Source organism: Pristiophorus japonicus, chromosome 10, assembly GCF_044704955.1.
Source record: "Pristiophorus japonicus isolate sPriJap1 chromosome 10, sPriJap1.hap1, whole genome shotgun sequence".
Classification (NCBI taxonomy): domain Eukaryota; kingdom Metazoa; phylum Chordata; class Chondrichthyes; family Pristiophoridae; genus Pristiophorus; species Pristiophorus japonicus.
Genome location: NC_091986.1, coordinates 220,524,135 through 220,550,784, shown reverse-complemented (window position 1 = coordinate 220,550,784; position 26,650 = coordinate 220,524,135). Strand labels below are relative to the sequence as shown.

The 26,650-nt window shown below is 49.0% G+C and overlaps 1 protein-coding gene across 2 annotated transcripts; it reads left to right on the top strand.

Annotated features, from left to right (window-relative positions):
- Positions 1 to 327: 327 nt before the first annotated feature.
- LOC139274933 (interleukin-1 receptor type 2-like) lies at positions 328 to 25,966 on the top strand. Of its 2 annotated transcripts, none has more exons than XM_070891672.1 (7): positions 328 to 862; positions 2,629 to 2,724; positions 9,877 to 9,942; positions 11,210 to 11,342; positions 19,184 to 19,320; positions 21,991 to 22,037; positions 25,152 to 25,966. In XM_070891672.1, the coding sequence occupies exons 1-7, from the start codon at positions 829 to 831 to the stop codon at positions 25,224 to 25,226; spliced, it is 588 nt and encodes a 195-aa protein (XP_070747773.1). In that variant the 5' UTR covers positions 328 to 828; the 3' UTR covers positions 25,227 to 25,966. The 2 variants fall into 2 exon arrangements, with proteins under 2 accessions (XP_070747773.1, XP_070747774.1); XM_070891673.1 differs by having other exon boundaries at positions 332 to 862; positions 25,196 to 25,966.
- Positions 25,967 to 26,650: the final 684 nt, after the last annotated feature.

Here is a 26,650-nt window from a genome sequence, read left to right as displayed (position 1 = left end):
CCATCAAACACAATCAGGGCAGGTAAAGCTCCCAAAAGGGGAGTCATCTGTGCTTCACGAGCAGGAAGAGGCCATTCAGCCCCTCGAGCCTGTTCCACTATTCAAATAGATCACACTGATCTGTACCCTAACTCCATCCAGCTGCCTTTGCCCCATATCCCTCGATACCCCTTATCCAACAGAAATCTCTCAACTTCAGTCTTGAAAGCTCCAATTGACCCCTGGCCTCTACAGCTTTTTGGGGGAGAGAGTTCCAGATTCCCAGCACCTTTTGTGTGAAGAAGTGCTCCCTGACATCACCCTGAACGGCCGGGCTCTAATTTTAAGGTGACGCCCCCCCGTGTTCTGGACTCCCCCCACCAGAGGGAACAGTTTCTCTCGATCCACCCGATCGAATCCTGTAATCATCGTAAACCCCTCGATCAGATCGTCCCTCAATCTTCTACACTCGAGGGGATACAGGCCCAGTCTGTGCAGCCTGCCCTCGGGATTTAACCCTTTCAGCCCCGGAATTGTGCGGGTGAGTCGGTGAAGCGGTCAGTCGTGCGTGTGGCCACCTGACCGAAAGTGACCCTGGAACTGAAAGGGCCGCGTCCGGGGTTAAGGGTCATGATTGCCTGTCAGGGATGACAAAGTGTTGAGTCACCGTACGTCCCCAGTTGATATTACCCAGGCAATGACAACAAACAAAGCTCAAAACGGGGAAATGACGCTAAACAGGAAGTGGTCAGAATACAATATAAACAGGCGGCCTGACTGACGCTGACAGGGATCCAAGGGCAACGACGCGAAACTCAGCCACTCGAGCCTGCTACACTCGGACACCCGATGACAACCTCGATCTACGGCAACTCGCTCACCGGTGAGAATCATTTTCGCCTTTTCCTCTCTTTAAAATTAAAAAAATATGATCGAAAACGTCTGAACTTTAGAATGTTAATAAGTATAAAAATTAATCTCAGAGGTGTTCCAAATGATGAAGGGTTTCGATAGAGTAAATAAGGAGACTGGAGAAGCTGGGGTTGTTCTCCTTGGAGCAGAGAAGGTTAAAGCGAGATTTGATCGAGGTCTTCAAAATGATGAGGGATTTTGATGGAGTAAGTAAGGAGAGACTGTTTCCAGGGGCAGGAGGGTCGGTAACCAGAGAGACACGGATTTAAAGGTGATCGGTCAAACAACCAGAGGGGGAGATGGGGAGAATGTTTTAACGCAGCGAGTTATTGTGATCGGGAACGCGCTGCCTGAAAGGGCGGTGGGAACAGATTCAGTAGTAACTTTCAAACCGGAGTTGGATAAATACTTGAAAAGGGAAAATATTTTCAGGGTTACGAGGAAAGAGCAGGGGAATGGGACCAATAGGGATTGCTCTCTCACAGAGTTGCTCTAAGCAAGACAACCCCAGCGTCTCCAGTCTGTCATTCAACGAATATACTGTTTAGGTGCGACGAATGTGGGTACGGGGCCCAGGAGAGGCGAGGGCCCAGGGGCAGCACGGGCCCAGCCCACACTGTGCGATATGTGAGCGCACTGGGTCCGTGCAGCAGAGCTGGTCTCCAGTCGTCCTGGTTAACCCTTGCCCCTGGACCAAGACCTCGCTCTGTCAAGCCCGTGTGGTGGCTGGTGTGCAACGGTCACCCCACGTTAAAAAAATCCACCCACAGGCATCTTCCACCCCTGGAGTTCAGGATCTGGAACATCGGGTCCTTCACTGACACATCTGTGAACTCATCCCTTTTGGTATGGAAGCAAGTCATCCTTGTTTAAGGATAGGTATAGGTATTTGCATAGGTAACACTTCTGTCTGGCGACAGTCCAGTAACTGGATTTCGATAATAATTCCCACTGTGAAGCTGTGAGTCCTGATCGGATGCTGTGTAAATATAACCGGTGCGCTTTATTATTTCATTACTACTGCTCTGACGGGTCAAAATCCTAAAGGCCGCTGAGCATATGGCAGCTGTATATCCTGTCCCTCCCTCCATCCTGCTCCACACTCTGTACCTGCCCTGGGAGTGTTTGATGGGACAGTGTAGAGGGAGCTTTACTCTGTATCTAAACCCCTGTACCTGCCCTGGGAGTGTTTGATGAGACAGTGTAGAGGGAGCTTTACTCTGTATCTAACCCGTGCTGTACCTGCCCTGGGAGTGTTCGATGGGACAGTGTAGAGGGAGCTTTACTCTGTATCTAACCCAGTGCTGTACCTGCCCTGGGAGTGTTTGATGGGACAGTGTAGAGGGAGCTTTACTCTGTATCTAACCCCCTGTACCTGCCCTGGGAGTGTTTGATGGGACAGTGTAGAGGGAGCTTTACTCTGTATCTAACCCCCCCTGTACCTGCCCTGGGAGTGTTTGATGAGACAGTGTAGAGGGAGCTTTACTCTGTATCTAACCCCGTGCTGTACCTGCCCTGGGAGTGTTTGATGGAACAGTATAGAGGGAGCTTTACTCTGTATCTAACCCCGTGCTGTACCTGCCCTGGGAGTGTTTGATGGAACAGTATAGAGGGAGCTTTACTCTGTATCTAACCCTGTGCTGTACCTGCCCCGGGAGTGTTTGATGGGACAAGTCAGTGGTGCTAATTTACACACTTGGACATTTTCTTTAAATACATCTTGACTTTTTATTTCAGGGCAAGAGACCCACTGGCCGGTCGCTATGGTGATGTTGATGCTGCTGAATGGGTTTGTCACTGCCCAAAATTCAAGAGACGGAGACAAAGTCCAAGGTATCTATAGATTGTGGAGCCCTGATATGTCCTTACTATACAGTATAAATGCACACAAGGCCCATACTTGAGAGAAGGTCACTCTGTGACCAGTTACCTTTATTACCAAGACCTCAAGTGATGAAGGTGGGTGGAACTTCCCCTCTTATACTGGAATGTCCAGGTTAGGAGTGTCTCCAAGTTCGCCCCCTTGTGATCAATGTTCTCAAGGTGTACAACTTAGGTCAGCTTATACATGGGTTACAATGATAGTTGAATACATGACATCACCTCCCCCCCAAAGTCTTATTGGGATCACAGGTTCAGTCTCTCTGGTGGTTTACGCTCCCTTGTAGAGCGCCTGAGTTGGGGCTCCGGTTGTTGGGCGCTGGCCTGAGCGTCTGCTGTTTGCGGTGCCTCAGGCCTGTCCGGACTGTCCACAGTGACTGGGCTCTCCTCCACTTGGTTCCGGTGTTCAGTCACCTGTGGTGGAGTAAACTCTACATCGTGTTCTTCCTCTGCTTCTTCTATGGGGTTGCTGAACCTCCTTTTAGTTTGATCCACGTGTTTGCGGCAGATTTGTCCATTGGTAAGTTTAACTACCAGAAACCCTATTCCCCTCTTTGGCAATCACAGTGCCTGCAAGCCATTTGGGCCCTGCAGCATAATTAAGGACAAAAACAGGGTCATTGACATCAATACATCGCGCCCTCGTATTCCTGTCATGGTAGTCACATTGTGACTGACGCCTGCTCTCAACAATTTCCTTCATAGTGAGGTGTATAAGGGATAACCTGGTTTTGAGCGTCCTTTTCATTAGCAGCTCTGCGGATGGAACCCCTGTGAGCGAGTGTGGTCAGGATCTATTGGCCAACAGGAGGTGTGATAAGCGGTTTTGTAGGGAAACCCCTTGGATTCTGAGCATCCCCTGTTTGATTATCTGCCCTGCTCGTTCTGCCTGGCCTTTTGAGGCCGGCTTGAACGATGTCGTTCTGACATGGTTGATTCCATTGCCTGCCATGAAGTCCTGCAATTCAGTGCTTGTGAAGCACGGGCCATTGTCGCTGACCAAGGCACCCGGTAGACCATGGGCGGCGAACATTGCCTGTAGACTTTCTACCGTGGCAGAGGATGTGCTTGAATTTAAAATGGCACACTCGATCCATTTGGAGTAGGCATCTACTACAACCAAAAATATTTTTCCCATGAAAGGACCTGCGTAGTCCACATGGATGCGTGACCATGGCTTGTCGGGCCAGGACCAGGGGCTAAGGGGGGCTTCCCTGGGTGCATTGCCTAGCTGGGCACACGTGTTGCACCTGCGAACACAAAGTTGCAGGTCTGCGTCTATCCCTGGCCACCAAACATGTGACCTGGCAATTGCCTTCATCATGACAATGCCCGGGTGCTCATTGTGAAGTTCTCTGATAAGCACCTCTCTGCCCTTCTGGGGCATGACTACTCGGTTTCCCCACAGTAGGCAATCGGCCTGAATCGAGAGTTCATCCTTGCGCCTATGAAACGGTTTAAATTCCTCAGGGCATGCCCCATACGTGGCTGCCCAGTCCCCATTCAGGACACATTTCTTAACTAAAGATACTAGCGGGTCTTTATTTGTCCAGACTTCAATCTGACAGGCTGTCACAGGTGAGCCTTCGCTTTCGAAAGCTTCAACAGCCATGACCATCTCAGCACCATGCTCGGTAGCCCCTTCAGTGGTGGCTAGTGGGAGCCTGCTGAGTGCATCAGCGCAGTTTTCAGTGCCCGGTCTGTGCCAAATTGTGTAGTCATAGGCGGCTAACGCGAGTGCCCACCTCTGTATGCGGGCCGATACATTTGCATTTATGGCCTTGTTGTTGGCCAAAAGGGACGTTAGGGGTTTGTGATCTGTCTCCAGCTCAAATTTCCTGCACTTCCTTTTCTACTATCCCGTAGCTCCTTTCTGCCTGGGACAGATTTCTGGAGGCATAAGCTACCGGCTGTAACTGACCATTGGCATTAACATGCTGCAACACACACCCGACCCAATAGGACGACGCATCGCACGTTAAAACAAGTTTCTTACACGGGTCATATAATGTTAACAATTTGTTGGAGCATAACAAATTGCGTGCTCTATCAAAAGCCCTTTCCTGGCTGTCCCCCCAGACCAAATCGCGACCTTTGCGTAGGAGCACGTGTAGCGGCTCTAGCAGCATGCTCAATTTGGGAAGAAAGTTACCAAAATAGTTCAGGAGCCTCATAAATGAACGCAGCTCCGTCGTGTTACGGGGTCTGGGTGCTCTCTGGATCGCTTCCGTTTTGGACGCAGTAGGTCTGATCCCGTCTGCTGCTACCCTCCTCCCCAGGAATTCTACCTCTGGAGCTAGGAAGACGCACTTCGCCTTTTTCAGTCGCAGCCCTACCCGGTCTGCGTAGCACCTCCTCCAGGTTGTGGAGGTGTTCTTCAGTATCGCAACCCGTGATGAGGATGCCGTCCTGAAAAACCACCGTCCCTGGAATCGACTTGAGGCGGCTTTCCATATTTTGCTGAAAGATCGCGGCGGCCGAACGAATCCGTTATCTGTTATCTGTTATACTCAAGCAACCCCTTGTGTGTCGTGATGGTGGTCAGCTTCTTTGACTCACTCGCCAGCTCCTGGGTCATGTAAGCTGAGGTCAGGTCCAATTTTGAAAAACGTTTGCCACCGGATAGTGTTGCAAAGAGGTCCTCCGCACTCAGTAGCGGGTACTGGTCTTAGAGTGACACCCGATTGATGGTGGCCTTGTAATCGCCACATAGCCTGACCGACCCATCCGCCTTGAGCACCGGCACGATCGGGCTCGCCCAGTCACTGAATTCGACTGGCGAGATGATGCCTTCCCTCAGCAGGCGGTCCAAATCGCCTTCTATCTTTTCCCGCATCACGTACGGCACCGCTCTGGCCTTGTGGTGTACTGGCCTGGCGTCCGGGTTTATGTGAATCATTACCTTGGTCCCCATGAAAGTATGTAAAGAGAAAAAGGTTAGTAAAGACAAACGTAGGTCCCCTGCAGTCAGAATCAGGGGAAGTCATAACGGGGAACAAAGAAATGGCAGACCATTTGAACAAGTACTTTGGTTCAGTATTCACTAAGGAGGACACAAACAACCTTCCGGATATAAAAGGGGTCAGAGGGTCTAGTAAGGAGGAGGAACTGAGGGAAATCCTTATTAGTCGGGAAATTGTGTTGGGGAAATTGATGGGATTGAAGGCCGATAAATCCCCAGGGCCTGATGGACTGCATCCCAGAGTACTTAAGGAGGTGGCCTTGGAAATAGCGGATGCATTGACAGTCATTTTCCAACATTCCATTGACTCTGGATCAGTTCCTATGGAGTGGAGGGTAGCCAATGTAACCCCACTTTTTAAAAAAGGAGGGAGAGAGAAAACAGGGAATTATAGACCGGTCAGCCTGACATTGGTAGTGGGTAAAATGATGGAATCAATTATTAAGGATGTCATAGCAGCGCATTTGGAAAATGGTGACATGATAGGTCCAAGTCAGTTTGGATTTGTGAAAGGGAGATCATACTTGACAAATCTTCTGGAATTTTTTGAGGATGTTTCCAATAAAGTGGACAAAGGAGAACCAGTTGATGTGGTATATTTGGACTTTCAGAAGGCTTTCGACAAGGTCCCACACAAGAGATTAATGTGCAAAGTTAAAGCACATGGGATTGGGGGTAGTGTGCTGACATTGATTGAGAACTGGTTGTCAGACAGGAAGCAAAGAGTAGGAGTAAATGGGTACTTTTTGGAATGGCAGGCAGTGACTAGTGGGGTACCGCAGGGTTCTGTGCTGGGGCCCCAGCTGTTTACATTGTACATTAATGATTTAGATGAGGGGATTAAATGTAGTATCTCCAAATTTGCAGATGACACTAAGTTGGGTGGCAGTGTGAGCTGCGAGGAGGATGCTATGAGGCTGCAGAGTGACTTGGATAGGTTAGGTGAGTGGGCAAATGCGTGGCAGATGAAGTATAATGTGGATAAATGTGAGGTTATCCACTTTGGTGGTAAAAACAGAGAGACAGACTATTATCTGAATGGTGACAGATTAGGAAAAGGAAAGGTGCAACGAGACCTGGGTGTCATGGTACATCAGTCATTGAAGGTTGGCATGCAGGTACAGCAGGCGGTTAAGAAAGCAAATGGCATGTTGGCCTTCATAGCGAGGGGATTTGAGTACAGGGGCAGGGAGGTGTTGCTACAGTTGTACAGGGCCTTGGTGAGGCCACACCTGGAGTATTGTGTACAGTTTTGGTCTCCTAACTTGAGGAAGGACATTCTTGCTATTTGAGGGAGTGCAGCGAAGATTCACCAGACTGATTCCCGGGATGGTGGGACTGACCTATCAAGAAAGACTGGATCAACTGGGCTTGTATTCACTGGAGTTCAGAAGAGTGAGAGGGGACCTCATAGAAACGTTTAAAATTCTGACGGGTTTGGACAGGTTGGATGCAGGAAGAATGTTCCCAATGTTGGGGAAGTCCAGAACCAGGGGTCACAGTCTAAGGATAAGGGGTAAGCCATTTAGGACCGAGATAAAGAGAAACTTCTTCACCCAGAGAGTGGTGAACCTGTGGAATTCTCTACCACAGAAAGTAGTTGAGGCCAATTCACTAAATATATTCAAAAGGGAGTTAGATGAAGTCCTTACTACTCGGGGGATCAAGGGGTATGGCGTGAAAGCAGGAAGGGGGTACTGAAGTTTCATGTTCAGCCATGAACTCATTGAATGGCGGTGCAGGCTGGAAGGGCTGAATGGCCTACTCCTGCACCTATTTTCTATGTTTCTATGTTTCTATGCCGATGCTGGGTTGAAATCGTGAGTCAAATTTGTCCAGGACCTGTGAGCATGATACTCGCTCCACAGAAGAAATTGCATTGACATTGCCCCATTTCCAGTTCATGACATCAAGCCAACTCCTCCCCAGTTGTGCAGGACCGTCCCCTGGGACAACCCAGGGTGGCAACCTGTTCTCCGAATCTTTGTGGGTCACGACTACCGTACGCTGCCTAGCACCGGAATGATCTCCTTTGTATATGTCCGTAGCTGTGCGTCAATCGGCAATAATTTTGGCCTCCTGGCCTTGGACGCCCACAACTTGTCGAACTGTTTGATACTCATCAGGGACTGGCTGGCCCCCATGTCTAGCTCCATTGATACTGGGATGCCATTGAGGAGCACTTTCATCATTATCGGTGGCGTCCTGGTGTATGAACCTTATATGTGCTCCACATGAACTCGCTGAACTTCAGCTTCCAGCGATTTCCCCCAGTATTCATTTGGCCTCGTAGGGCTTATGCTCCAAGTGACCGCTGATGTTGCAGTTTCTGCAGGTATATTGCTGATACCTGCAAGTTCTGGCTGGGTGTTTGCCTCCACACCTCCAGTATGAGCTGGAGGCCCCATTGTTGGAAACAAATGGTCCAGTACCCGTCGATCGTCTCTGACTGTCTCTGTAACTGTCCTTAAGCGCACCATTAACAGGTGTTGATGGCCCCATTACTGGCCGCATTGTCCCTTGCGATGGCATGAATCACCGTTCAGCTAGCCATTGTCTCTGTTGAATTCCCCCTTTGGGTTCGACTACATGCTGGGGCATGTCCGATTGCCCTTGTCTGCCTAGAGAACTGTGTGCCGCGTTAACAATGTTGACTCCCTGGTCGTTTGCCGCATTTGAGCCAAGATTTTTGTCAAACATCATTCTGGTCTCTTCCTCCCCCGAGATAAATGTCTGGGCTATCAGAGCCGTCGCTTCCAAGGTCAAGTCTTTGGTCTCAATCAGTTTCCTGAAAACCCCAGCATGCCCGATGCCCTCAATAAAAAAGTCTCGCAGCATCTCCGCTCTGCAGGCATCTGGGAACTTACATAGGCTCACCAGTCGCGGGAGATCTGCCACGAAGTCAGGAACGCTTTGCCCTTCTCGCTGCCGGTGCGTGTAAAACCGGTGTCTCACCATGTGCATGCTGCTCGCCGGTTTAAGGTGTTCCCCGATCAACTTACTGAGCTCTTCGAACGTCTTGTCCGCCGGCTTCTCTGGCGCTAGAAGGTCGTTTATCAGGGAATACGTCCTGGATCCACAAACCGTCAGGAGATGAGCCCTGCGTTTGTCGGCCGAATCCTGTCCCAACCATTCCTTAGTGACAGAACTTTGCTGTAGTCTCTCAATAAAATCGTCTCAATCATCACCAACACAGTACCTCTCTTCTGTGCTGCTCGTGGCCATGCTCGTGTGGTTTAAATCCCAGTTTCTCGTCGCCAATGATATGCCCTTACTATACACACGAGGCCCATACTAGAGAGAAGGTCACTCTGTGACCAGTTACCTTTATTACAAAGACCTCGAGTGATGAAGATGGGTGGAGCTTCCCCTTTTATACCTGAGAGTCCAGGTTAGGAGTGTCTCCCACAAGTTCACCACCTCATGGTCAGTGTTCTCAAGGTGTACAACTTAGGTCAGTTTATACATGGGTTACAATGGTAGTTGAATACATGACAAGCTCTCCGTGCAGCAGCTCGGGAATCGCTCGCGAGACCTCAACACTGAGGCCGCTGCTGCTGGAGAGTTTGTCGGGCCGGAGATTGTGGTGAACATCCGAACATTGGCGCGCAGGAAACTTCCTGTTCATCAACCCTGTCCCACATCGTGACCAATGTTACCCCTCCCCCACCCTACTCTCCCCTCCCCCAACCCTCCACATTTCCCTTCCCCCACCCTCCACGCTCCCCAATCCCACCCTACTCTCCCCACACTACCCTCCCCCCACCCTTCACTCCCCACTCCCCCACCCCACGCTCTCCCCTCCCACCCCCCACTCCCTTCCCCACTCACCTCTCCATCCCCCACTCCCTTCCCCACTCACCTCTCCACTCCCCCCCCCCTTCCCCCACCATCCTGGGGATCAATTGGAGCTTTCTAAACTGAGATAGATAGATTTTATTGGGTATTAAAGGTTACGGAACTAAGGCGGGTAGATGGAGTTAAGATACAGATCAGCTGCAATCTAATTGAATGGCGGGACAGACTGGAGGGGCCGAATGGCCTCCTGTCCCATCGCTCTGCAGGTTAACATTGGTTGCTGTTTCTGGTCCCTTGAACGTGTGTAACCGAGGTGTGTAACCGAGGTGCTTTTGTCCCCACAGGCTCTGCACCACGCGGTCCTCCGACAATCACTGTGCCGGCTGCCCCCACGGTTAATACTGAGCTCGGTGAGTAAGTCTGTCCTTTGCCAAGAATCCACCGCACTGTCGGAGGGGCAGTACTGAGGGAGTGCCGCACTGTCGGAGGGGCAGTACTGAGGGAGAGCCGCACTGTCGGAGGGGCAGTACTGAGGGAGTGCTGCACTGTCGGAGGGGCAGTACTGAGGGAGCGCCGCACTGTCGGGGAGCAGTACTGAGGGAGTGCCGCACTGTCGGATTGGCAGGACTGAGGGAGCGCTGCACTGTCGGAGGGGCAGTACTGAGGGAGTGCCGCACTGAGGGAGCGCCGCATTGTCGGAGGGGCAGTACTGAGGGAGCGCCGCACTGTCGGAGGGGCAGTACTGAGGGAGCGCCGCATTGTCGGAGGGGCAGTACTGAGGGAGCGCCACACTGTCGGAGGGGCAGTACTGAGGGAGCGCCGCACTGTCGGAGGAGCAGTACTGAGGGAGCGCCGCACTGTCGGAGGGGCAGTACTGAGGGAGCGCCGCACTGTCGGAGGGGCAGTACTGAGGGAGCGCCGCACTGTCGGAGGAGCAGTACTGAGGGAGCGCCGCACTGTCGGAGGGGCAGTACTGAGGGAGCGCCGCACTGTCGGAGGGGCAGTACTGAGGGAGCGCCGCACTGTCGGAGGGGCAGTACTGAGGGAGTGCCGCACTGTCGGAGGGGCAGTACTGAGGGAGCGCCGCACTGTCGGAGGGGCAGTGCTGAGGGAGCGCCGCACTGTCGGAGGGGCAGTACTGAGGGAGTGCCGCACTGTCGGAGGGGCAGTACTGAGGGAGCGCCGCACTGTCGGAGTGGCAGTGCTGAGGGAGCGCCGCACTGTCGGAGGGGCAGTGCTGAGGGAGCGCCGCACTGTCGGAGGGCAGTACTGAGGGAGTGCTGCGCTGTCGGAGGGGCAGTACTGAGGGAGTGCTGCGCTGTCGGAGGTACCGTCTTTCGGATGAGACATTAAGCCGAGGCCCCGTCTGCTCTCTCGGGTGGATGTAAACGATCCCATGGCACTATTTCGAAGAAGAGAAGGGGGAGTTCTCCCGGGTGTCTTGGGGCCAATATTTAGCCCTCAGTCAACATCATTAAAACAGATTATCTTGTCGCTATTACTGTCTGTGGGAACTTGCTGAGTGTAAATTGGCGAGAGAACTGCGCACTGAGCCATGGTTGATACACCTTCAGGCTGGACCGTGAAGATATTCACGGTTATAGATATGCTCCCAGTACTGCCAGGGTCGGGCTGCCCAGGGCTGGCCATTTACTAACAGACTTTGTTTCCCTGTAGGGAGGCCCCTGAATCTAACCTGCAAGGCCATCATTGGCTCTTTCAAATCATCCACCATCATTTACTGGCTGGCCGACCAACAATTCATCGAGGATGCCTTTGTGGACGGGAGAGTGAAAGAAGGAGAGGAAATGTAAGTCAAGCTGTTTAATAAAAACCCGTGCTGGGCTGAGATGTCCTCTCCGCTTCCTCATCCATGGTCAAATGTCCAGCTGGCCATTCCATGTCTAGACTGGCAGGGAAAGATTGGCGGTGGGCACCAAGTATTGGGGAACGGCTGGCACTACAAAATCACAGGCCAACTTTCAGGAGAGGTGGAGAAGGGAGGGGGGTGAGGGGGAATAGGGAAGAAGGGAATAAGATTTTATGGGGAGCGGGCAGGGAAGTGGACCTGAATCCATGATCGGATCAGCCATGATCGTACTAAATGGCGGAGCAGGCTCGAGGGGCCGTATGGCCAACTCCTGCTCCTATTTCCTATGTTCTTATGTTGCACTAAGATTGTGCCTCTAACAAGGTATAGTTTCTGGGGCATGAAATTGGGCGTGGGGGGGGGTTATGCAAAATGGAATAGGAATAGCAAGAGGTCATTCAGCCCCTCGAGCCTGTTCCGCCATTCTTGGCTGATCGATACCTGAAGTCCATTTATCTGCCTTTGCTCCTTATTCTCCAATATTTCTCCACAACACAAAACTATCGATCTTACAGAATCACAGAAATTTACAGCACGGAAGGGGGCCATCTCGGCCCGTGTCCACGCCGGCCGACAAAGAGCCACCCAGCCTAATCCCACTTTCCAGCTCTTGGTCCGTAGCCCTGTAGGTTACAGCACTTCAGGTGCACATCCAAGTGCTGTTTAAATGTGGTGAGGGTTTCTGCCTCTACCACCCTTTCAGGCAGTGAGTTCCAGACCCCCACCACCCTCTGGGTGAAGAAATCTACCCTCATATCCCCTCTAAACCTCCTACCAATTACTTTAAATTTATGCCCTCTGTTAAGGAAAATAAGTCCTTCCTATCCACTCTATCCAGGCCCCTCATAATTTTATACACCTCAATAAGGTCTCCTCTCATCCTCCTCTGTTCCAATGAAAACAACCCCAGCCTATCTAATCATAGAATAGAAACATAGAAAATACTATGTATAGACAGTAACAATCTCCTGTACACAGTGTGTATAGATAGTAACAATCTCCTGTACACAGTGTGTATGTATAGACAGTAACAATCTCCTGTACACAGTGTGTATGTATAGACAGTAACAATAGAAACATAGAAAATAGGTGCAGGAGTAGGCCATTCAGCCCTTCTAGCCTGCACCGCCATTCAATGAGTTCATGGCTGAACATGCAACTTCAGTACCCTCTTCCTGCTTTCTCACCATACCCCTTGATCCCTCAGTAGTAAGGACTACATCTAACTCCTTTTTGAATATATTTAGTGAATTGGCCTCAACAACTTTCTGTGGTAGAGAATTCCACAGGTTCACCACTCTCTGGGTGAAGAAGTTTCTCCTCATCTCGGTCCTAAATGGCTTACCCCTTATCCTTAGACTGTGACCCCTGGTTCTGGACTTCCCCAACATTGGGAACATTCTTCCTGCATCTAACCTGTCTAAACCCGTCAGAATTTTAAACGTTTCTCTATGAGGTCCCCTCTCAATCTTCTGAACTCCAGTGAATACAAGCCCAGTTGATCCAGTCTTTCTTGATAGGTCAGTCCCGCCATCCCGGGAATCAGTCTGGTGAACCTTCGCTGCACTCCCTCAATAGCAAGAATCTCCTTCCTCAAGTCAGGAGACCAAAACTGTACACAATACTCCAGGTGTGGCCTCACCAAGGCCCTGTACAAATGTAGCAACACCTCCCTGCCCCTGTACTCAAATCCCCTCGCTATGAAGGCCAACATGGCATTTGCTTTCTTAACCGCCTGCTGTACCTGCATGCCAACCTTCAATGACTGATGTACCATGACACCCAGGTCTCGTTGCACCTCCCCTTTTCCTAATCTGTCACCATTCAGATAATAGTCTGTCTCTCTGTTTTTACCACCAAAGTGGATAACCTCACATTTATCCACATTATACTTCATCTGCCATGCATTTGCCCATTCAACTAACCTATCCAAGTCACTCTGCAGCCTCATAGCATCCTCCTCGCAGCTCATACTGCCACCCAACTTAGTGTCATCCGCAAATTTGGAGATACTACATTTAATCCCCTCATCTAAATCATTAATGTACAATGTAAACAGCTGGGGTCCCAGCACAGAACCTTGCGGTACCCCACTAGTCACTGCCTGTCATTCTGAAAAGTACCCATTTACTCCTACTCTTTGCTTCCTGTCTAACAACCAGTTCTCAATCCATGTCAGCACACTACCCCCAGTCCCATGTGCTTTAACTTTGCACATTAATCTCTTGTTTGGGACCTTGTCGAAAGCCTTCTGAAAGTCCAAATATACCACATCAACTGGTTCTCCCTTGTCCACTTTACTGGAAACATCCTCAAAAAATTCCAGATTTGTCAAGCATGATTTCCCTTTCACAAATCCATGCTGACTTGGACCAATCATGTCACCTCTTTCCAAATGCACTGCTATGACATCCTTAATAATTGATTCCATCATTTTACCCACTACCGATGTCAGGCTGACCGGTCTATAATTCCCTGTTTTCTCTCTCCCTCCTTTTTTAAAAAGTGGGGTTACATTGGCTACCCTCCACTCCATAGGAACTGATCCAGAGTCAATGGAATGTTGGAAAATGACTGTCAATGCATCCGCTATTTCCAAGGCCACCTCCTGAAGTACTCTGGGATGCAGTCCATCAGGCCCTGGGGATTTATCGGCCTTCAATCCCATCAATTTCCCCAACACAATTTCCCGACTAATAAGGATTTCCCTCAGTTCCTCCTCCTTACTAGACCCTCTGACCCCTTTTATATCCGGAAGGTTGTTTGTGTCCTCCTCAGTGAATACCGAACCAAAGTACTTGTTCAATTGGTCCGCCATTTCTTTGTTCCCCGTTATGACTTCCCCTGATTCTGACTGCAGGGGACCTACGTTTGTCTTTACTAACCTTTTTCTCTTTACATATCTATAGAAACTTTTGCAATCCGTCTTAATGTTCCCTGCAAGTTTCTTCTCGTACTCCATTTTCCCTGCCCTAATCAAACCCTTTGTCCTCCTCTGCTGAGTTCTAAATTTCTCCCAGTCCCCGGGTTCGCTGCTATTTCTGGCCAATTTGTATGCCACTTCCTTGGCTTTAATACTATCCCTGATTTCCCTTGATAGCCACGGTTGAGCCACCTTCCCTTTTTTATTTTTATGCCAGACAGGAATGTACAATTGTTGTAGTTAATCCATGCGGTCTCTAAATGCCCATCCACAGTCAACCCCTTAAGTATCATTCGCCAATCTATCCTAGCCAATGCATGCCTCATACCTTCAAAGTTACCCTTCTTTAAGTTCTGGACCATGGTCTCTGAATTAACTGTTTCATTCTCCATCCTAATGCAGAATTCCACCATATTATGGTCACTCTTCCCCAAGGGGCCTCGCACAACGGGATTGCTAATTAATCCTCTCTCATTACACAACACCCAGTCTAAGATGGCCTCTTTCCTAGTTGGTTCCTCGACATATTGGTCTAGAAAACCATCCCTTATGCACTCCAGGAAATCCTCCTCCACCGTATTGCTTCCAGTTTGGTTAGCCCAATCTATGTGCATATTAAAGTCACCCATTATAACTGCTGCACCTTTATTGCATGCACCCCTAATTTCCTGTTTGATGCCCTCCCCAACATCACTACTACTGTTTGGAGGTCTGTATACAACTCCCACTAATGTTTTTTGCCCTTTGGTGTTCTGCAGCTCTACCCATATTGATTCCACATCATCCAAGTTAATGTCCTTCCTAACTATTGCATTAATCTCCTCTTTAACCAGCAATGCTATCCCACCTCCTTTTCCTTTTCTTCTATCCTTCCTGAATGTTGAATACCCCTGGATGTTGAGTTCCCAGCCCTGATCATCCTAGAGCCACGTCTCTGTAATCCCAATCACATCATATTTGTTAACATCTATTTGCACAGTTAATTCATCCACCTTATTACAGATACTCCTTGCATTAAGACACAAAGCCTTCAGGCTTGTTTTTTTAACACCCTTTGTCCTTTTAGAATTTTGCTGTACAGTGGCCCTTTTTGTTCTTTGCCTTGGGTTTCTCTGCCCTCCACTTTTCCTCATCTCCTTTCTGTCTTTTGCTTTTGTCTCCTTTTTGTTTCCCTCTGTCTCCCTGCATTGGTTCCCATCCCTCTGCCATATTAGTTTAACTCCTCCCCAACAGCACGAGCAAACACTCCCCCTAGAACATTGGTTCCAGTCCTGCCCAGGTGCAGACCGTCCGGTTTGTACTGGTCCCACCTCCCCCAGAACCGGTTCCAATGCCCCAGGAATTTGAATCCCTCCCTGCTGCACCACTGCTCAAGCCATGTATTCAGCTGCGCTATCCTGCGATTCCTACTCTGACTAGCACGTGGCACTGGTAGCAATCCTGAGATTACTACTTTTGAGATCCTACTTTTTAAATTTAGCTCCTAGCTCCTTAAATTCGTCTCGTAGGACCTCATCCCTTTTTTTAAACCTATGTTGTTGGTACCAATGTGCACCACGACAACTGGCTGTTCTCCCTCCCTTTTCAGAATGTCCTGCACCCACTCCGAGACATCCTTGGCCCTTGCACCAGGGAGGCAACATACCATCCTGGAGTCTCGGTTGCGGCCGCAGAAACGCCTATCTATTCCCCTTACAATTGAATCCCCTGTCACTATCGCTCTCCCACTCTTTTTCCTGCCCTCCTGTGCAGCAGAGCCAGCCACGGTGCCATGAACTTGGCTGCTGCTGCCCTCCCCTGATGAGTCATCCCCCTCAACAGTACCCAAAGCAGTGTATCTGTTTTGCAGGGGGATGACCACAGGGGGCCCCTGCACTACTCTTCCTGCTGGTCTTCCATTCCCTATCTGGCTGTGGACCCTTCACCTGTGGTACGACCAACTCGCTACACGTGCTACTCACGTCATTCTCAGCATCGTGGATGCTCCAGAGTAAATCCACCCTCAGCTCCAATTCCGCAACACGGTCCGTCAGGAGCTGGAGGCGGATACACTTCCCGCACACGTAGTTGTCAGAGACACCGGAAATGTCCCCGAGTTCCCACATGGTCTTTCCTCTTAGCTAAAATTCTCCAGTCCCGGCAACATCCTCGTAAATCTCCTCTGTACCTTCTTGAGTGCAATCACATCTTTCCTGTAATGTGGTGACCAGAACTGCACGCAGTACTCCAGCTGTGGCCTAACTAGTGTTTTATACAATTCAAACATAACCCCCCTGCTCTTGTATTCTATGCCTCGGCTAATAAAAGCAAGTATTTCATATACCTTCTTAACCACCTTATCCAACTGGCCTGCTACCTTCAGGGATCTGTGGACCTGCACTCCCAGGTCCCTCTGTTCCTCTACACTTCAGTGTCTTACCATTTAATGTGTATTCCCTTGCCTTGTTAGCCCTCCCTAAATGCATTACCTCACACTTCTCCGGATTAAATTCCATTTGCCACTGTTCTGCCCACCTGACCAGACCACCGATATCTTCCTGCAGTCTGCAGCTTTCTTCTTCATTATTGACCACACAGCCGGTTTTAGTATTATCTGCAAACCTCGTAATCATACCCCCTATATTCAAATCTAAATCATTGATATATATCACAAAAAGCAAGGGACCCAGTACTGAGCCCTGTGGAACCCCACTGGAAACATCCTTCCAGTCTCAAAAACACCCATCAACCATTACCCTTTGCTTCCTGCCCCCGAGCCAATTTTGGATCCAACTTGCCACTTTGCCCTGGATCCCATGGGCTTTTACCTTTGTCTTGAAAGCTCAAAATGACCCCCATCACCCACAGCCTTCTTGGGGGGGGGAAAGAGTTCCAGATTCCCAGCACCCTGTGTGTGAAGAAGTGCTTCCTCACATCACCCCTGAATCTCCCAATTTCTCCTGATGTGGCTCGGTGTCAAATTTTGTTTAACACTGCTGTGAAGCGCCTTGGAATGTTTTACTACGTTAAAGGCGCTATATAAATTCAGGTGGTTGTTCTTGGACAGCCTGGCTCTACACCCTTATGCTGGACTCACCCCCCCACCAGAGGGAACAGTTGCTATCTATCTTTCAAATCCCTTTAATCATCTCAAACCCCTCGATTAGATTGCCCCTCAATCTTCTACACTCGAGGGAACACAGGCCCAGTCTGTACGACCTTCCCTCAGGATTTAACCCTTTCAGCCCCGGGGTATCAGTCTGGTGAACCTGTCCTGCTCCCCCTCCGAGACCGATATATCCTCCCCAAGAGGCGGGGCCCGGAACTGAACCCAGTTACTGCAGACGGGGTCTGACCCGAGCTCTGTACAGCTGAAGTATCACTTGCCCCCACCCCCCCCCCCCCCCCTTTGTATTCCAGCACCCTCGAGATAAAGGCCAGCCATCCTCATATCTCCACTGCAAACTGGATAGAGGATTGGCTAATGAACAGAAAACAGAGAGTCGGGATAAATGGTTCATTCTCGGGTTGGCAATCAGTAACTAATGGGGTGCCACAGGGATCAGTGCTGGGACCCCAACTATTTACAATCTATATTAACTTGGAAGAAGGGACTGAGTGTAACGTAGCCAAGTTTGCTGACGATACAAAGATGGGAGGAAAAGCAATGTGTGAGGACGACACAAAAAATCTGCAAACAGACATAGACAGGCTAAGTGAGTGGGCAAAAATTTGGCAGATGGAGTATAATGTTGGCAAGTGAGAGGTCATGCACTTTGGCAGAAGAAATCAAAGAGCAAGTTATTATTTAAATGGAGAAAGATTGCAAAGTGCCGCAGTACAGCGGGACCTGAGGGTACTTGTGCATGAAACACAAGAGGATAGTATGCAGGTACAGCAAGTGATCAGGAAGGCCAATGTAATTTTGGCCTTTATTGCAAAGGGGATGGAGTATAAAAGCAGGGAAGTCTTGCTACAGTTGTACAGGGTATTGGTGAGGCCACACCTGGAGTACTGCGTGCAGTTTTGGTTTCCATATTTACGAAAGGATATACTTGCTTTGGAGGCAGTTCAGAAAAGGTTCACTCAGTTGATTCCGGGGATGAGGGGGTTGACTTATGAGGAAAGGTTGAGTAGGTTGGGCCTCTACTCATTGGAATTCAGAAGAATGAGAGGTGATCTTATCAAAACGTATAAGATTATGAGGGGGCTTGACAAGGTGGATGCAGAGAGGATGTTTCCACTGATGGGGGAGACTAGAACTAGGGGGCATAATCTTGGAATAAGGGGCCGCCCATTTAAAACTGAGATGAGGAGGAATTTCTTCTCTCAGATGGTTGTAAATCTGTGGAATTCGCTGCCTCAGAGAGCTGTGGAAACTGGGACATTGAATAAATTTAAGACAGAGATAGACAGTTTCTTAACCGATAAGGGGATAAGGGGTTATGGGGAGCGGGCGGGGAAGTGGACCTGAGTCCATGATCGGATCAGCCATGATCGTATTAAATGGCGGAGCAGGCTTGAGGGGCCATATGGCCAACTCCTGCTCCTATTTCTTATGTTCTTATGTTTAAACTTGAACAGAAACATTTGCACATAAATTTGAGTTAAAATTCATTTGTCAATTATAGGGCCATTCTGCAAATTTATTGGCTGTTAAGCTTGGTCAAAGAGGTCAGTTTTAAGGAGGAGAGACAGGTTGCGAGCCGGAGAGGTTTAGGGAGGGAGTTCCAGAGCTTGGGGCTCAGGCAGCTGAAGGCACGGCCACCGATGGTGGAGCGATTATAATCAGGGATGCTCAAGAGGCCAGAATTGTAGCCACTTCCTCGGCCAATATTTACATCTGACTCACTGTCACCCTTCTCTTCCATCCCAATAGATTCCGGACTAAAAATAGAAAATTGCATATCCAGAGGAATTTGATCTTCACCACAACCGTATCAGAAGATTTCAAGACCAACTTCACTTGCGTTGTGCTGAGTTCCAGTGGAAGCTCAATTAAAAACATCACTTTAGGCAAGTCAACACCATTTGATAGAAAGAACTTGCATTTCTAGAGTGTTTTTACAACTTCAGGATGTCCCAAAGCGCTTTACAGCCAATGAAGTACTTTTTGAAGTGCAGTTACTGTTGTAATGTAGGAAACGCGGCAGCCAATTTGTGCACAGCAAGCTCTCACAAACAACAAAGTGATAATAACCAAAAAATAAGTTTTTAGTGATGTTGGTTGGGGGAATAAATATTGGCCAGGACTCTGGAGAGAACACCCCTGCTCTTCTTTGAAAGTGTCGTAGGATCTTTTACCTCTCATCTGAAAGATGGCACCTCCGACAGTGCAGCGCTCCCTCAGTACTGCACCTCTGACAATACGTCGCTCCCTCAGTACTGCCCCTCCGACAGTGCAGCGCTCCCTCAGCACTGTCCCTCCGACAGTGCGGCGCTCCCTCAGCACTGTCCCTCCGACAGTGCAGCGCTCCCTCAGTATCGCCCCTCCTACAGTGCAACACTCCCTCAGTACCGCCCCTCCGACAGTGCGGCGCTCCCTCAGCTCTGCCCCTCCGACAGTGCGGCACTCCCTCAGTACTGCCCCTCCGACAGTGCGGCACTCCCTCAGTACTGCCCCTCCGACAGTGCGGCGCTCCCTCAGCTCTGCCCCTCCGACAGTGCGGCACTCCCTCAGTACTGCCCCTCCGACAGTGCGGCGCTCCCTCAGCTCTGCCCCTCCGACAGTGCGGCGCTCTCTCAGCACTGCCCCTCCGACAGTGCGGCGCTCCCTCAGCGCTGCCCCTCCGACAGTGCGGCACTCCCTCAGTACTGCCCCTCCGACAGTGCGGCGCTCCCTCAGCACTGCGCTGGGACTGTAATCCTGGCTTATGGGCTCAGGTCTCTTGAATGGGACTTGAACCCACAACCTTCTGTCGCAGAGACGAGAGTGCTGCTCACTGAGACATGGCTGACATATGAAAGGTACATTTGTGGATGGTAAGGGAGGACGGTATTGCGACCACATAACCAAACGGCCCATTGCTACTTGCTGACAGAGGGATTCTTTGGGGCAAAGAGGCAACATCTTTGTTTACATAGGATATACGGCACAGAAATAGGCCATTCGGCCCAACCAGTCCATGCCGGCGTTTATGCTCCTCTCGAGCCTCCTCCCGTCTTTCCTCATCTAAATCTATCACCATATCCCTCTATTCCCTTCTCCCTCGTGTGTTTATCCAGCCTCCCCTTAAATGCATCGATACTATTCGCCTCAACCCTTCCCTGTGGCAGCGAGTTCCACATTCTCACCGCTCTCTGGGTAAAGAAGTTTCTCCTGAATTCCCCATTAGATTTCTTGGTGATTGTCTTATATTGATGGCCTCTAGTTAAGCCCTTCCCCACAAGTGGAAACATTCTCTCCGTATCCACTCTATCAAAACATTTCATAATTTTCAAGACCTCTATTAGGTCACCCCTGAGCCTTTTTCAAGCAAAAAGAGACCCAGCCTGTTCATCCTTTCCTGATATGTATACCCTCACATTTCTGCTATCATCCTCGTAAATCTTCTCTGCACCCTCTCCAGTGCCTTTTTATAACATGGCGACCAGAACTGTACGCAGTGCTCCAAGCGTGGTCTAACCAAGGTTCGATACAGGGTTAGCATAACTTCCCTACTTTTCAATTCTATCCCTCTAGAAATAAACCCTGGTGCTGGGTTTGTTTTATGGCCTCGCTAACCTGTCGCAACGTTTAGTGATTTGTGTATCTGTACTCCGAGATCCCTTTGTTCCTCTGCCCCACCCAGACTCACACCCTCCCAGTAATAAGTGACCTCCCTAGTCTTTCAACAAAATGTAATACCTCTCATTTATTGATGTTGAACTTCATTTGCCAATTATCTGCCCATTCTGCAAGTTTATTAATGTCCTCCTGAAATGTGTTGCAGTCCTCCTCAGTATTGACTATCCCCCAATTTGGTGCCATCTGCAAATTTAGAAATTGTGTTTTTGATTCCAAAATCTAAATCGTTAATATAAATAGTGAACAACAGTGGTCCCAGCACTGATCCTTGTGGAACACTACCCACCTTCTGCCACTGTGAAGTTACTTTTTACCCTACTCTCGGCTTTCTGTCTTGAAGCCAGCTAGCGATCCATTCTGCTACTTGTCCTCTGACTCCACATTCTCTGACCTTGTTCATCAGTCTATTATGGGGAACTTTACTGAAGGACTTTTGAAAATCTAGATAAATTACATCTACTGCATTACCATTGTCTATTCTCTGTTACTTCTTCAAAAAATTCAATGACATTGGTCAAGCGAGACATTCCTTTTTGAAATCTATACTGACTATTCATTATTATATATTTTTGGCTTCTCGCTGTTCTTCCTTTTTCTCCATGTTAGGGGATGGCGGGGGCAGGGTGGGGGTTTGCTGACACTCAACTACCAGATGTTTTAAGCAACGAAGCCTCATCCAAACCACTGTTTTGGTGCGAATCTGCTCGAGCACACCCGCACTGCTCTTATACAAACGCATGTTCCAAGCCGTGCAAGTTTTCCTCCTGGTCTTCCCCCACCCCGGCGCCCCCTTGAATTATGTGCAGACGCAAGTCAGGCATCAGACAGTAACAGTGCTGTGCTGCAATTGTACGAAAAATAACGGGTTAACTCATCTCCTCATTGCTATTAAATTGCAGTAAGAAAGGAATCGCTCTCCAAGACTATCGCATACAAGAGGAAGCTGGTAAGGATTTTAATTTATGCATTACCCAATTCCCCCTCCCTTCCTTTCCCTTCGAGGGTTAAATGATGAAGATAAGACTTGCCGGCAATACTGCCCCTCTCCTGTAATCATCTGGCCTGTTGCACACTGACAGATGCTCAATGAACTTTCCAGCAATTTCCTTTTAAAGGATTGAACTAAACTAATTTCAGTTCTGGCACTTAACCCGAACCCTTTACTCCTTCAACGTGTTGTCGCCTCCTAAATCTGTGCCTATCTTTCCCGCCACTCCCAAGTTGGAATCCCTCCAATCAGGTTTGCGCCCCGGCCATGTGACTGAAACAGCTCAGATCAAACTGTGACAGCGGGGAACTGTCTCTCGAGGGTGCTGGAAACAGCTAACTTTCAAACAGGAATCGGATAAATACTTGGAGGAAAAATTTGCAGGGTTATGGGGAAAGAGCGGGTGCAGTGGATAGGTTAGAAACATAGAAATTTACAGCGCAGAAGGAGGCCATTTCGGCCCATCGTGTCCGCGCCGGCCGACAAAGAGCCGCACGGCCCTCGGTCAGCAGCCCTGAAGGTTACATATAAACCTATGAACAATGGTGGACAGGTAAAGAGCACCCAGCCCAACCAGTCCACCCCACACAACTGCGACATCCCTTACACTGAAACATTCTACACTCCACCCCAACCGGAGCCATGTGATCTCCTGGGAGAGGCAAAAACCAGATAAAAACCCAGGCCAATTTAGGGAGAAAAAATCTGGGAAAATTCCTCTCCGACCCATCCAGGCGATCAAAACTAGCCCAGGAGAGCACCCTGGCCGTATTCAATTCCCTGCAGTACTTACCCATTATATCTGTGCCGTCCAACAAAAGGTCATCCAGTCTAATCCCAATTATCAGCTCTGGGTCCGTAACTCTGCAGGTTACGGCACTTCAAATGCCCATCCAACCATCTCTTAAAAGTGGTGAGGGTTTTTGCATCCACCACTCTTCCAGGCAGCGAGTTCCAGATCCCCACAGCCCTCTGCGTAAAGAAGCCTCCCCTCAAAACCTTCCACCAACCACCTTAAAACTATGCCCCTCGTAATAGACCCCTCCACCAATGGAAATAGACCCTTACTATCCACTGTGTCCAGGCCCCTCAATATTTTGTACACCTCAATGAGGTTTCATCTCAATCTCCTCTGTTCCAATGAGAACAACCCCAGCCTATCCATTTTGTCCTCATAACTAAGATTCTCCATTCCAGGCAGCATCCTAATAAATCTCCTCTGCACCCTCTCTAGTGCAATCATGTTCTTCCTATAATACGGCGACCAGAACTGTACGCAGTACTCCAGCTGTGGCCTAACCAAAGTATTATACAATTTAAGCATAACCTCCCTGCTCTTGTATTCTATGCCTCGGCCAATAAAGGTAAGCATTCCGTATACCTTCTTAACCACCTTATCCACCTGGCCTGCTACTTTCAGGGATCTGTGGACAAGCACTCCAAGATCCCTTTGTTCATCTACATTATTAAGTGGCCTACCGCTTAATGTGGATACCCTTTCCTTATTAGCCCTCCCAAAGTGCATCACCTCACACTTCTCTGAATTAAATTCCATTTGCCACTGCTCTGCCCACCTGACCAGTAGATTGATATCCTCCTGCAGCCCATGACTTTCCTCTTCATTATCAACCACACAGCCAATTTTAGTGTCGTCTGCAAACTTCTTAATCATACTCCCTACGTTCAAATCTAAATCGTTGATATATACCATGAAAAGCAAGGGACCCAGTACTGAGCCCTGTGGAAACCCACTGGAAACATCCTTCCAGTCACAAAACATCCATCAACCATTACCCTTTGCTTCCTACCTCTGAGCCAAGTTTGGATACAACTTGCCACTTTGCCCTGTATCCCATGGGCTTTAACCTTCATGACCAGTCTACCATGTGGGACCTTATCAAAAGCCTTGCTAAAGTCCATATACACTACATCGCACACACTACCCTCATCGACCCTCTTGGTTACCTCCTCAAAAAATTTAATCAGGTTAGTCAAACACAACCTTCCCTTAACAAATCCATGCTGACTATCCTTGCCTTTCCAAATGTAGATTTATCCTGTCTTTCAGGATTTTTTCCCAATAATTTTCCCACCACTGAGGTTAGGCTGACAGGCCTGTAATTACTCGGCCTCACCCTTTCTCCCTTCTTAAACAAGGGTACTACATTAGCAGTCCTCCAATCCTCCGGCACCATGCCCAAATCCAAAGAGGACTAGAAAATGATGGTCAAGGCCTTCGCTATTTCCTCTTTTGCTTCGCTCAACAACCTGGGATGCATTTCACCCGGGCCTGGGGACTTAGCTACTTTCAAAGCTGCTAAACCCTTTAATACTACTTCTCTCACTATATTTATTTCATCCAAAATATCACATTCCTCCTCAATAGCAGTATCTGTATTGCCCCTTTCCTTTGTGTAAACAGATGCAAAGTATTCATTAAGAACCTTACCAATATCTTCCGCCTCCACACAAAGATTACCCTCATGGTCTCGAATAAGCCCTACTCTTTCTTTAGTTACCCTCTTACTCTTAATATATTTATAGTAGGTTGGGCCTATAGTCATTGGAGTTCAGAAGAATGAGAGCTGATCTTATCGAATCATAAGATTATGAGGGAGCTCGACAAGGTGGATGCAGAGAGGATATTTCCACTGATAGGGGAAACTAAAACTAGGGGACATAATCTTAGAATAAGGGGCCTCCCATTTAAAACTGAGGTGAGGAGGAATTTCTTCTCTCAGAGGGTTGTAAATCTGTGGAATTCTCTGCCCCAGAGAGCTGTGGAGGCTGGGTCATTGAATATATTTAAGGTGGAGATAGACAGATTTTTGAGTAGTAAGGGAGTAAAGGGTTATGGGGAACGGGCAGGGAAGTGGAGCTGAGTCCATGATCAGATCAGCCGTGATCTTATTGAATGGGGGAGCAGGCTCGAGGGGCCAAATGGCCGACTACTACTCCTATTTCTTATGATAGCTCTAATTGGGTAGCTTTTTCAAAGAGCTGGCACGGGTACAATGGGCCAAATGGTCTATTTTTATGCTGTATATGATGATTTAAAAAAAAATTTTGCAGCGCGAATGCAAGTGCAAGTTGAAGGCTTATCTACAAACCCACAGGAACCCAGGCAAAGGAACGGAGGCCGAATAGAAGCATCGATACCTGGAACACACTGATCACACGAAGGCTACACTCTGCATCGCTGGGACCAGAGAACGTCTCAGGAACTAATAGCTCAGAACATCCACGACCACTGCATACTCCGTGACATTTCGACATCGAGAACAAGTTCACAGCTTACCTGATCCAGGTCATCTTTCAAACAGTTTTATCCCCGTAGTCCTGGCCCATTTTCAGGTGTCAGCCGTGGCTCAATGGGCAACTCTCTCGCCTCCGGAGTCAGGTGGTCATGAGTTCAAGTCCCACTCCAGAGACTTGAGCCCATAATCCAGACTGACACTCCCAGTGCAGTGCTGAGGGAGCACCGCGCTGCCGGAGGTGCCGACTTTTAGATGAGATGTTAAACCGAGGCCCCGGCTTCTCACTCACGGCAGTATTGGAAGAAGAGCAGGGGAGTTCTACCTGGCGCCCTGGTCAATGTTCATCTCTCAACCAACATCACAGATGCTGTGCGCAAGTTGGCTGCGCGTTTCCTACATTACAACAGTGACTACACTTCAAAAAGTACTTCATTGGCTGTAAAGTTTATTGGGACACCGAGATTCTGAAAGGCGCTATAGAAATGCAACATATCAAGATCACAAAATAATTTGGGGCGTAAAAAATATGAAATTTTTAAGCATTTAAATCAAAGTAGTACATTAATAATCACATTGTTAATTGTGTTTTACTATTGAGACTATATATTGATGTTACGATTAAAGCTTCATTTACCATACTGAGATCATTACAGCTTCTGTTTAATGATGGTACAAAGAGATAGTCCACAAGCCAGCACACCTTTCACTCACAAGGATAACCAGAGTTGTGGAATAAATTACAGAGCTGGGGGGGGGGGGCGGGAAAGAGACCAATTGGATCGCTCTTCCAAAAAGCCGGCAAAGGCACGAGGGTTGGAATGGCCTCCAGCTAGCTGTAAAGTTACAGGTCACTGAAGGGGCAAGTGTAACTGTGCTCGAGAAACCATTTGTTGCTTATCTGGTGAGATGATGAGAAAGTGGAGCAGGTGAACCAATAACAACCAAGCAGGAAAACCAAAACAGCAAATGCTGGAAACAGTGAAATCAGTGAAGAGAAAAACTCAAGTTTAACGTTTCGGGTCAGGCTCGAGAACAGACTGTGGAGCACTCCCTCAGCGCGGCATTGAATCCATGACCTTCCAACTCGGAGGCAACTGAGCCAAGCTTCCACACGGGGCTCAGGGGGCAGCACCCTCGCCTCAGAGTCAGAAGGTTGTGGGGTTCAAGTCCCACTCCAGAGACTTGAGCACATAAATCCTGGCTGATACTCCCAGTGCAGTACTGAGGGAGCGCCGCACTGTCAGAGGGGCAGTACTGAGGGAGCGCCGCACTGTCAGAGGGGCAGTACTGAGGGAGCGCCGCACTGTCAGAGGG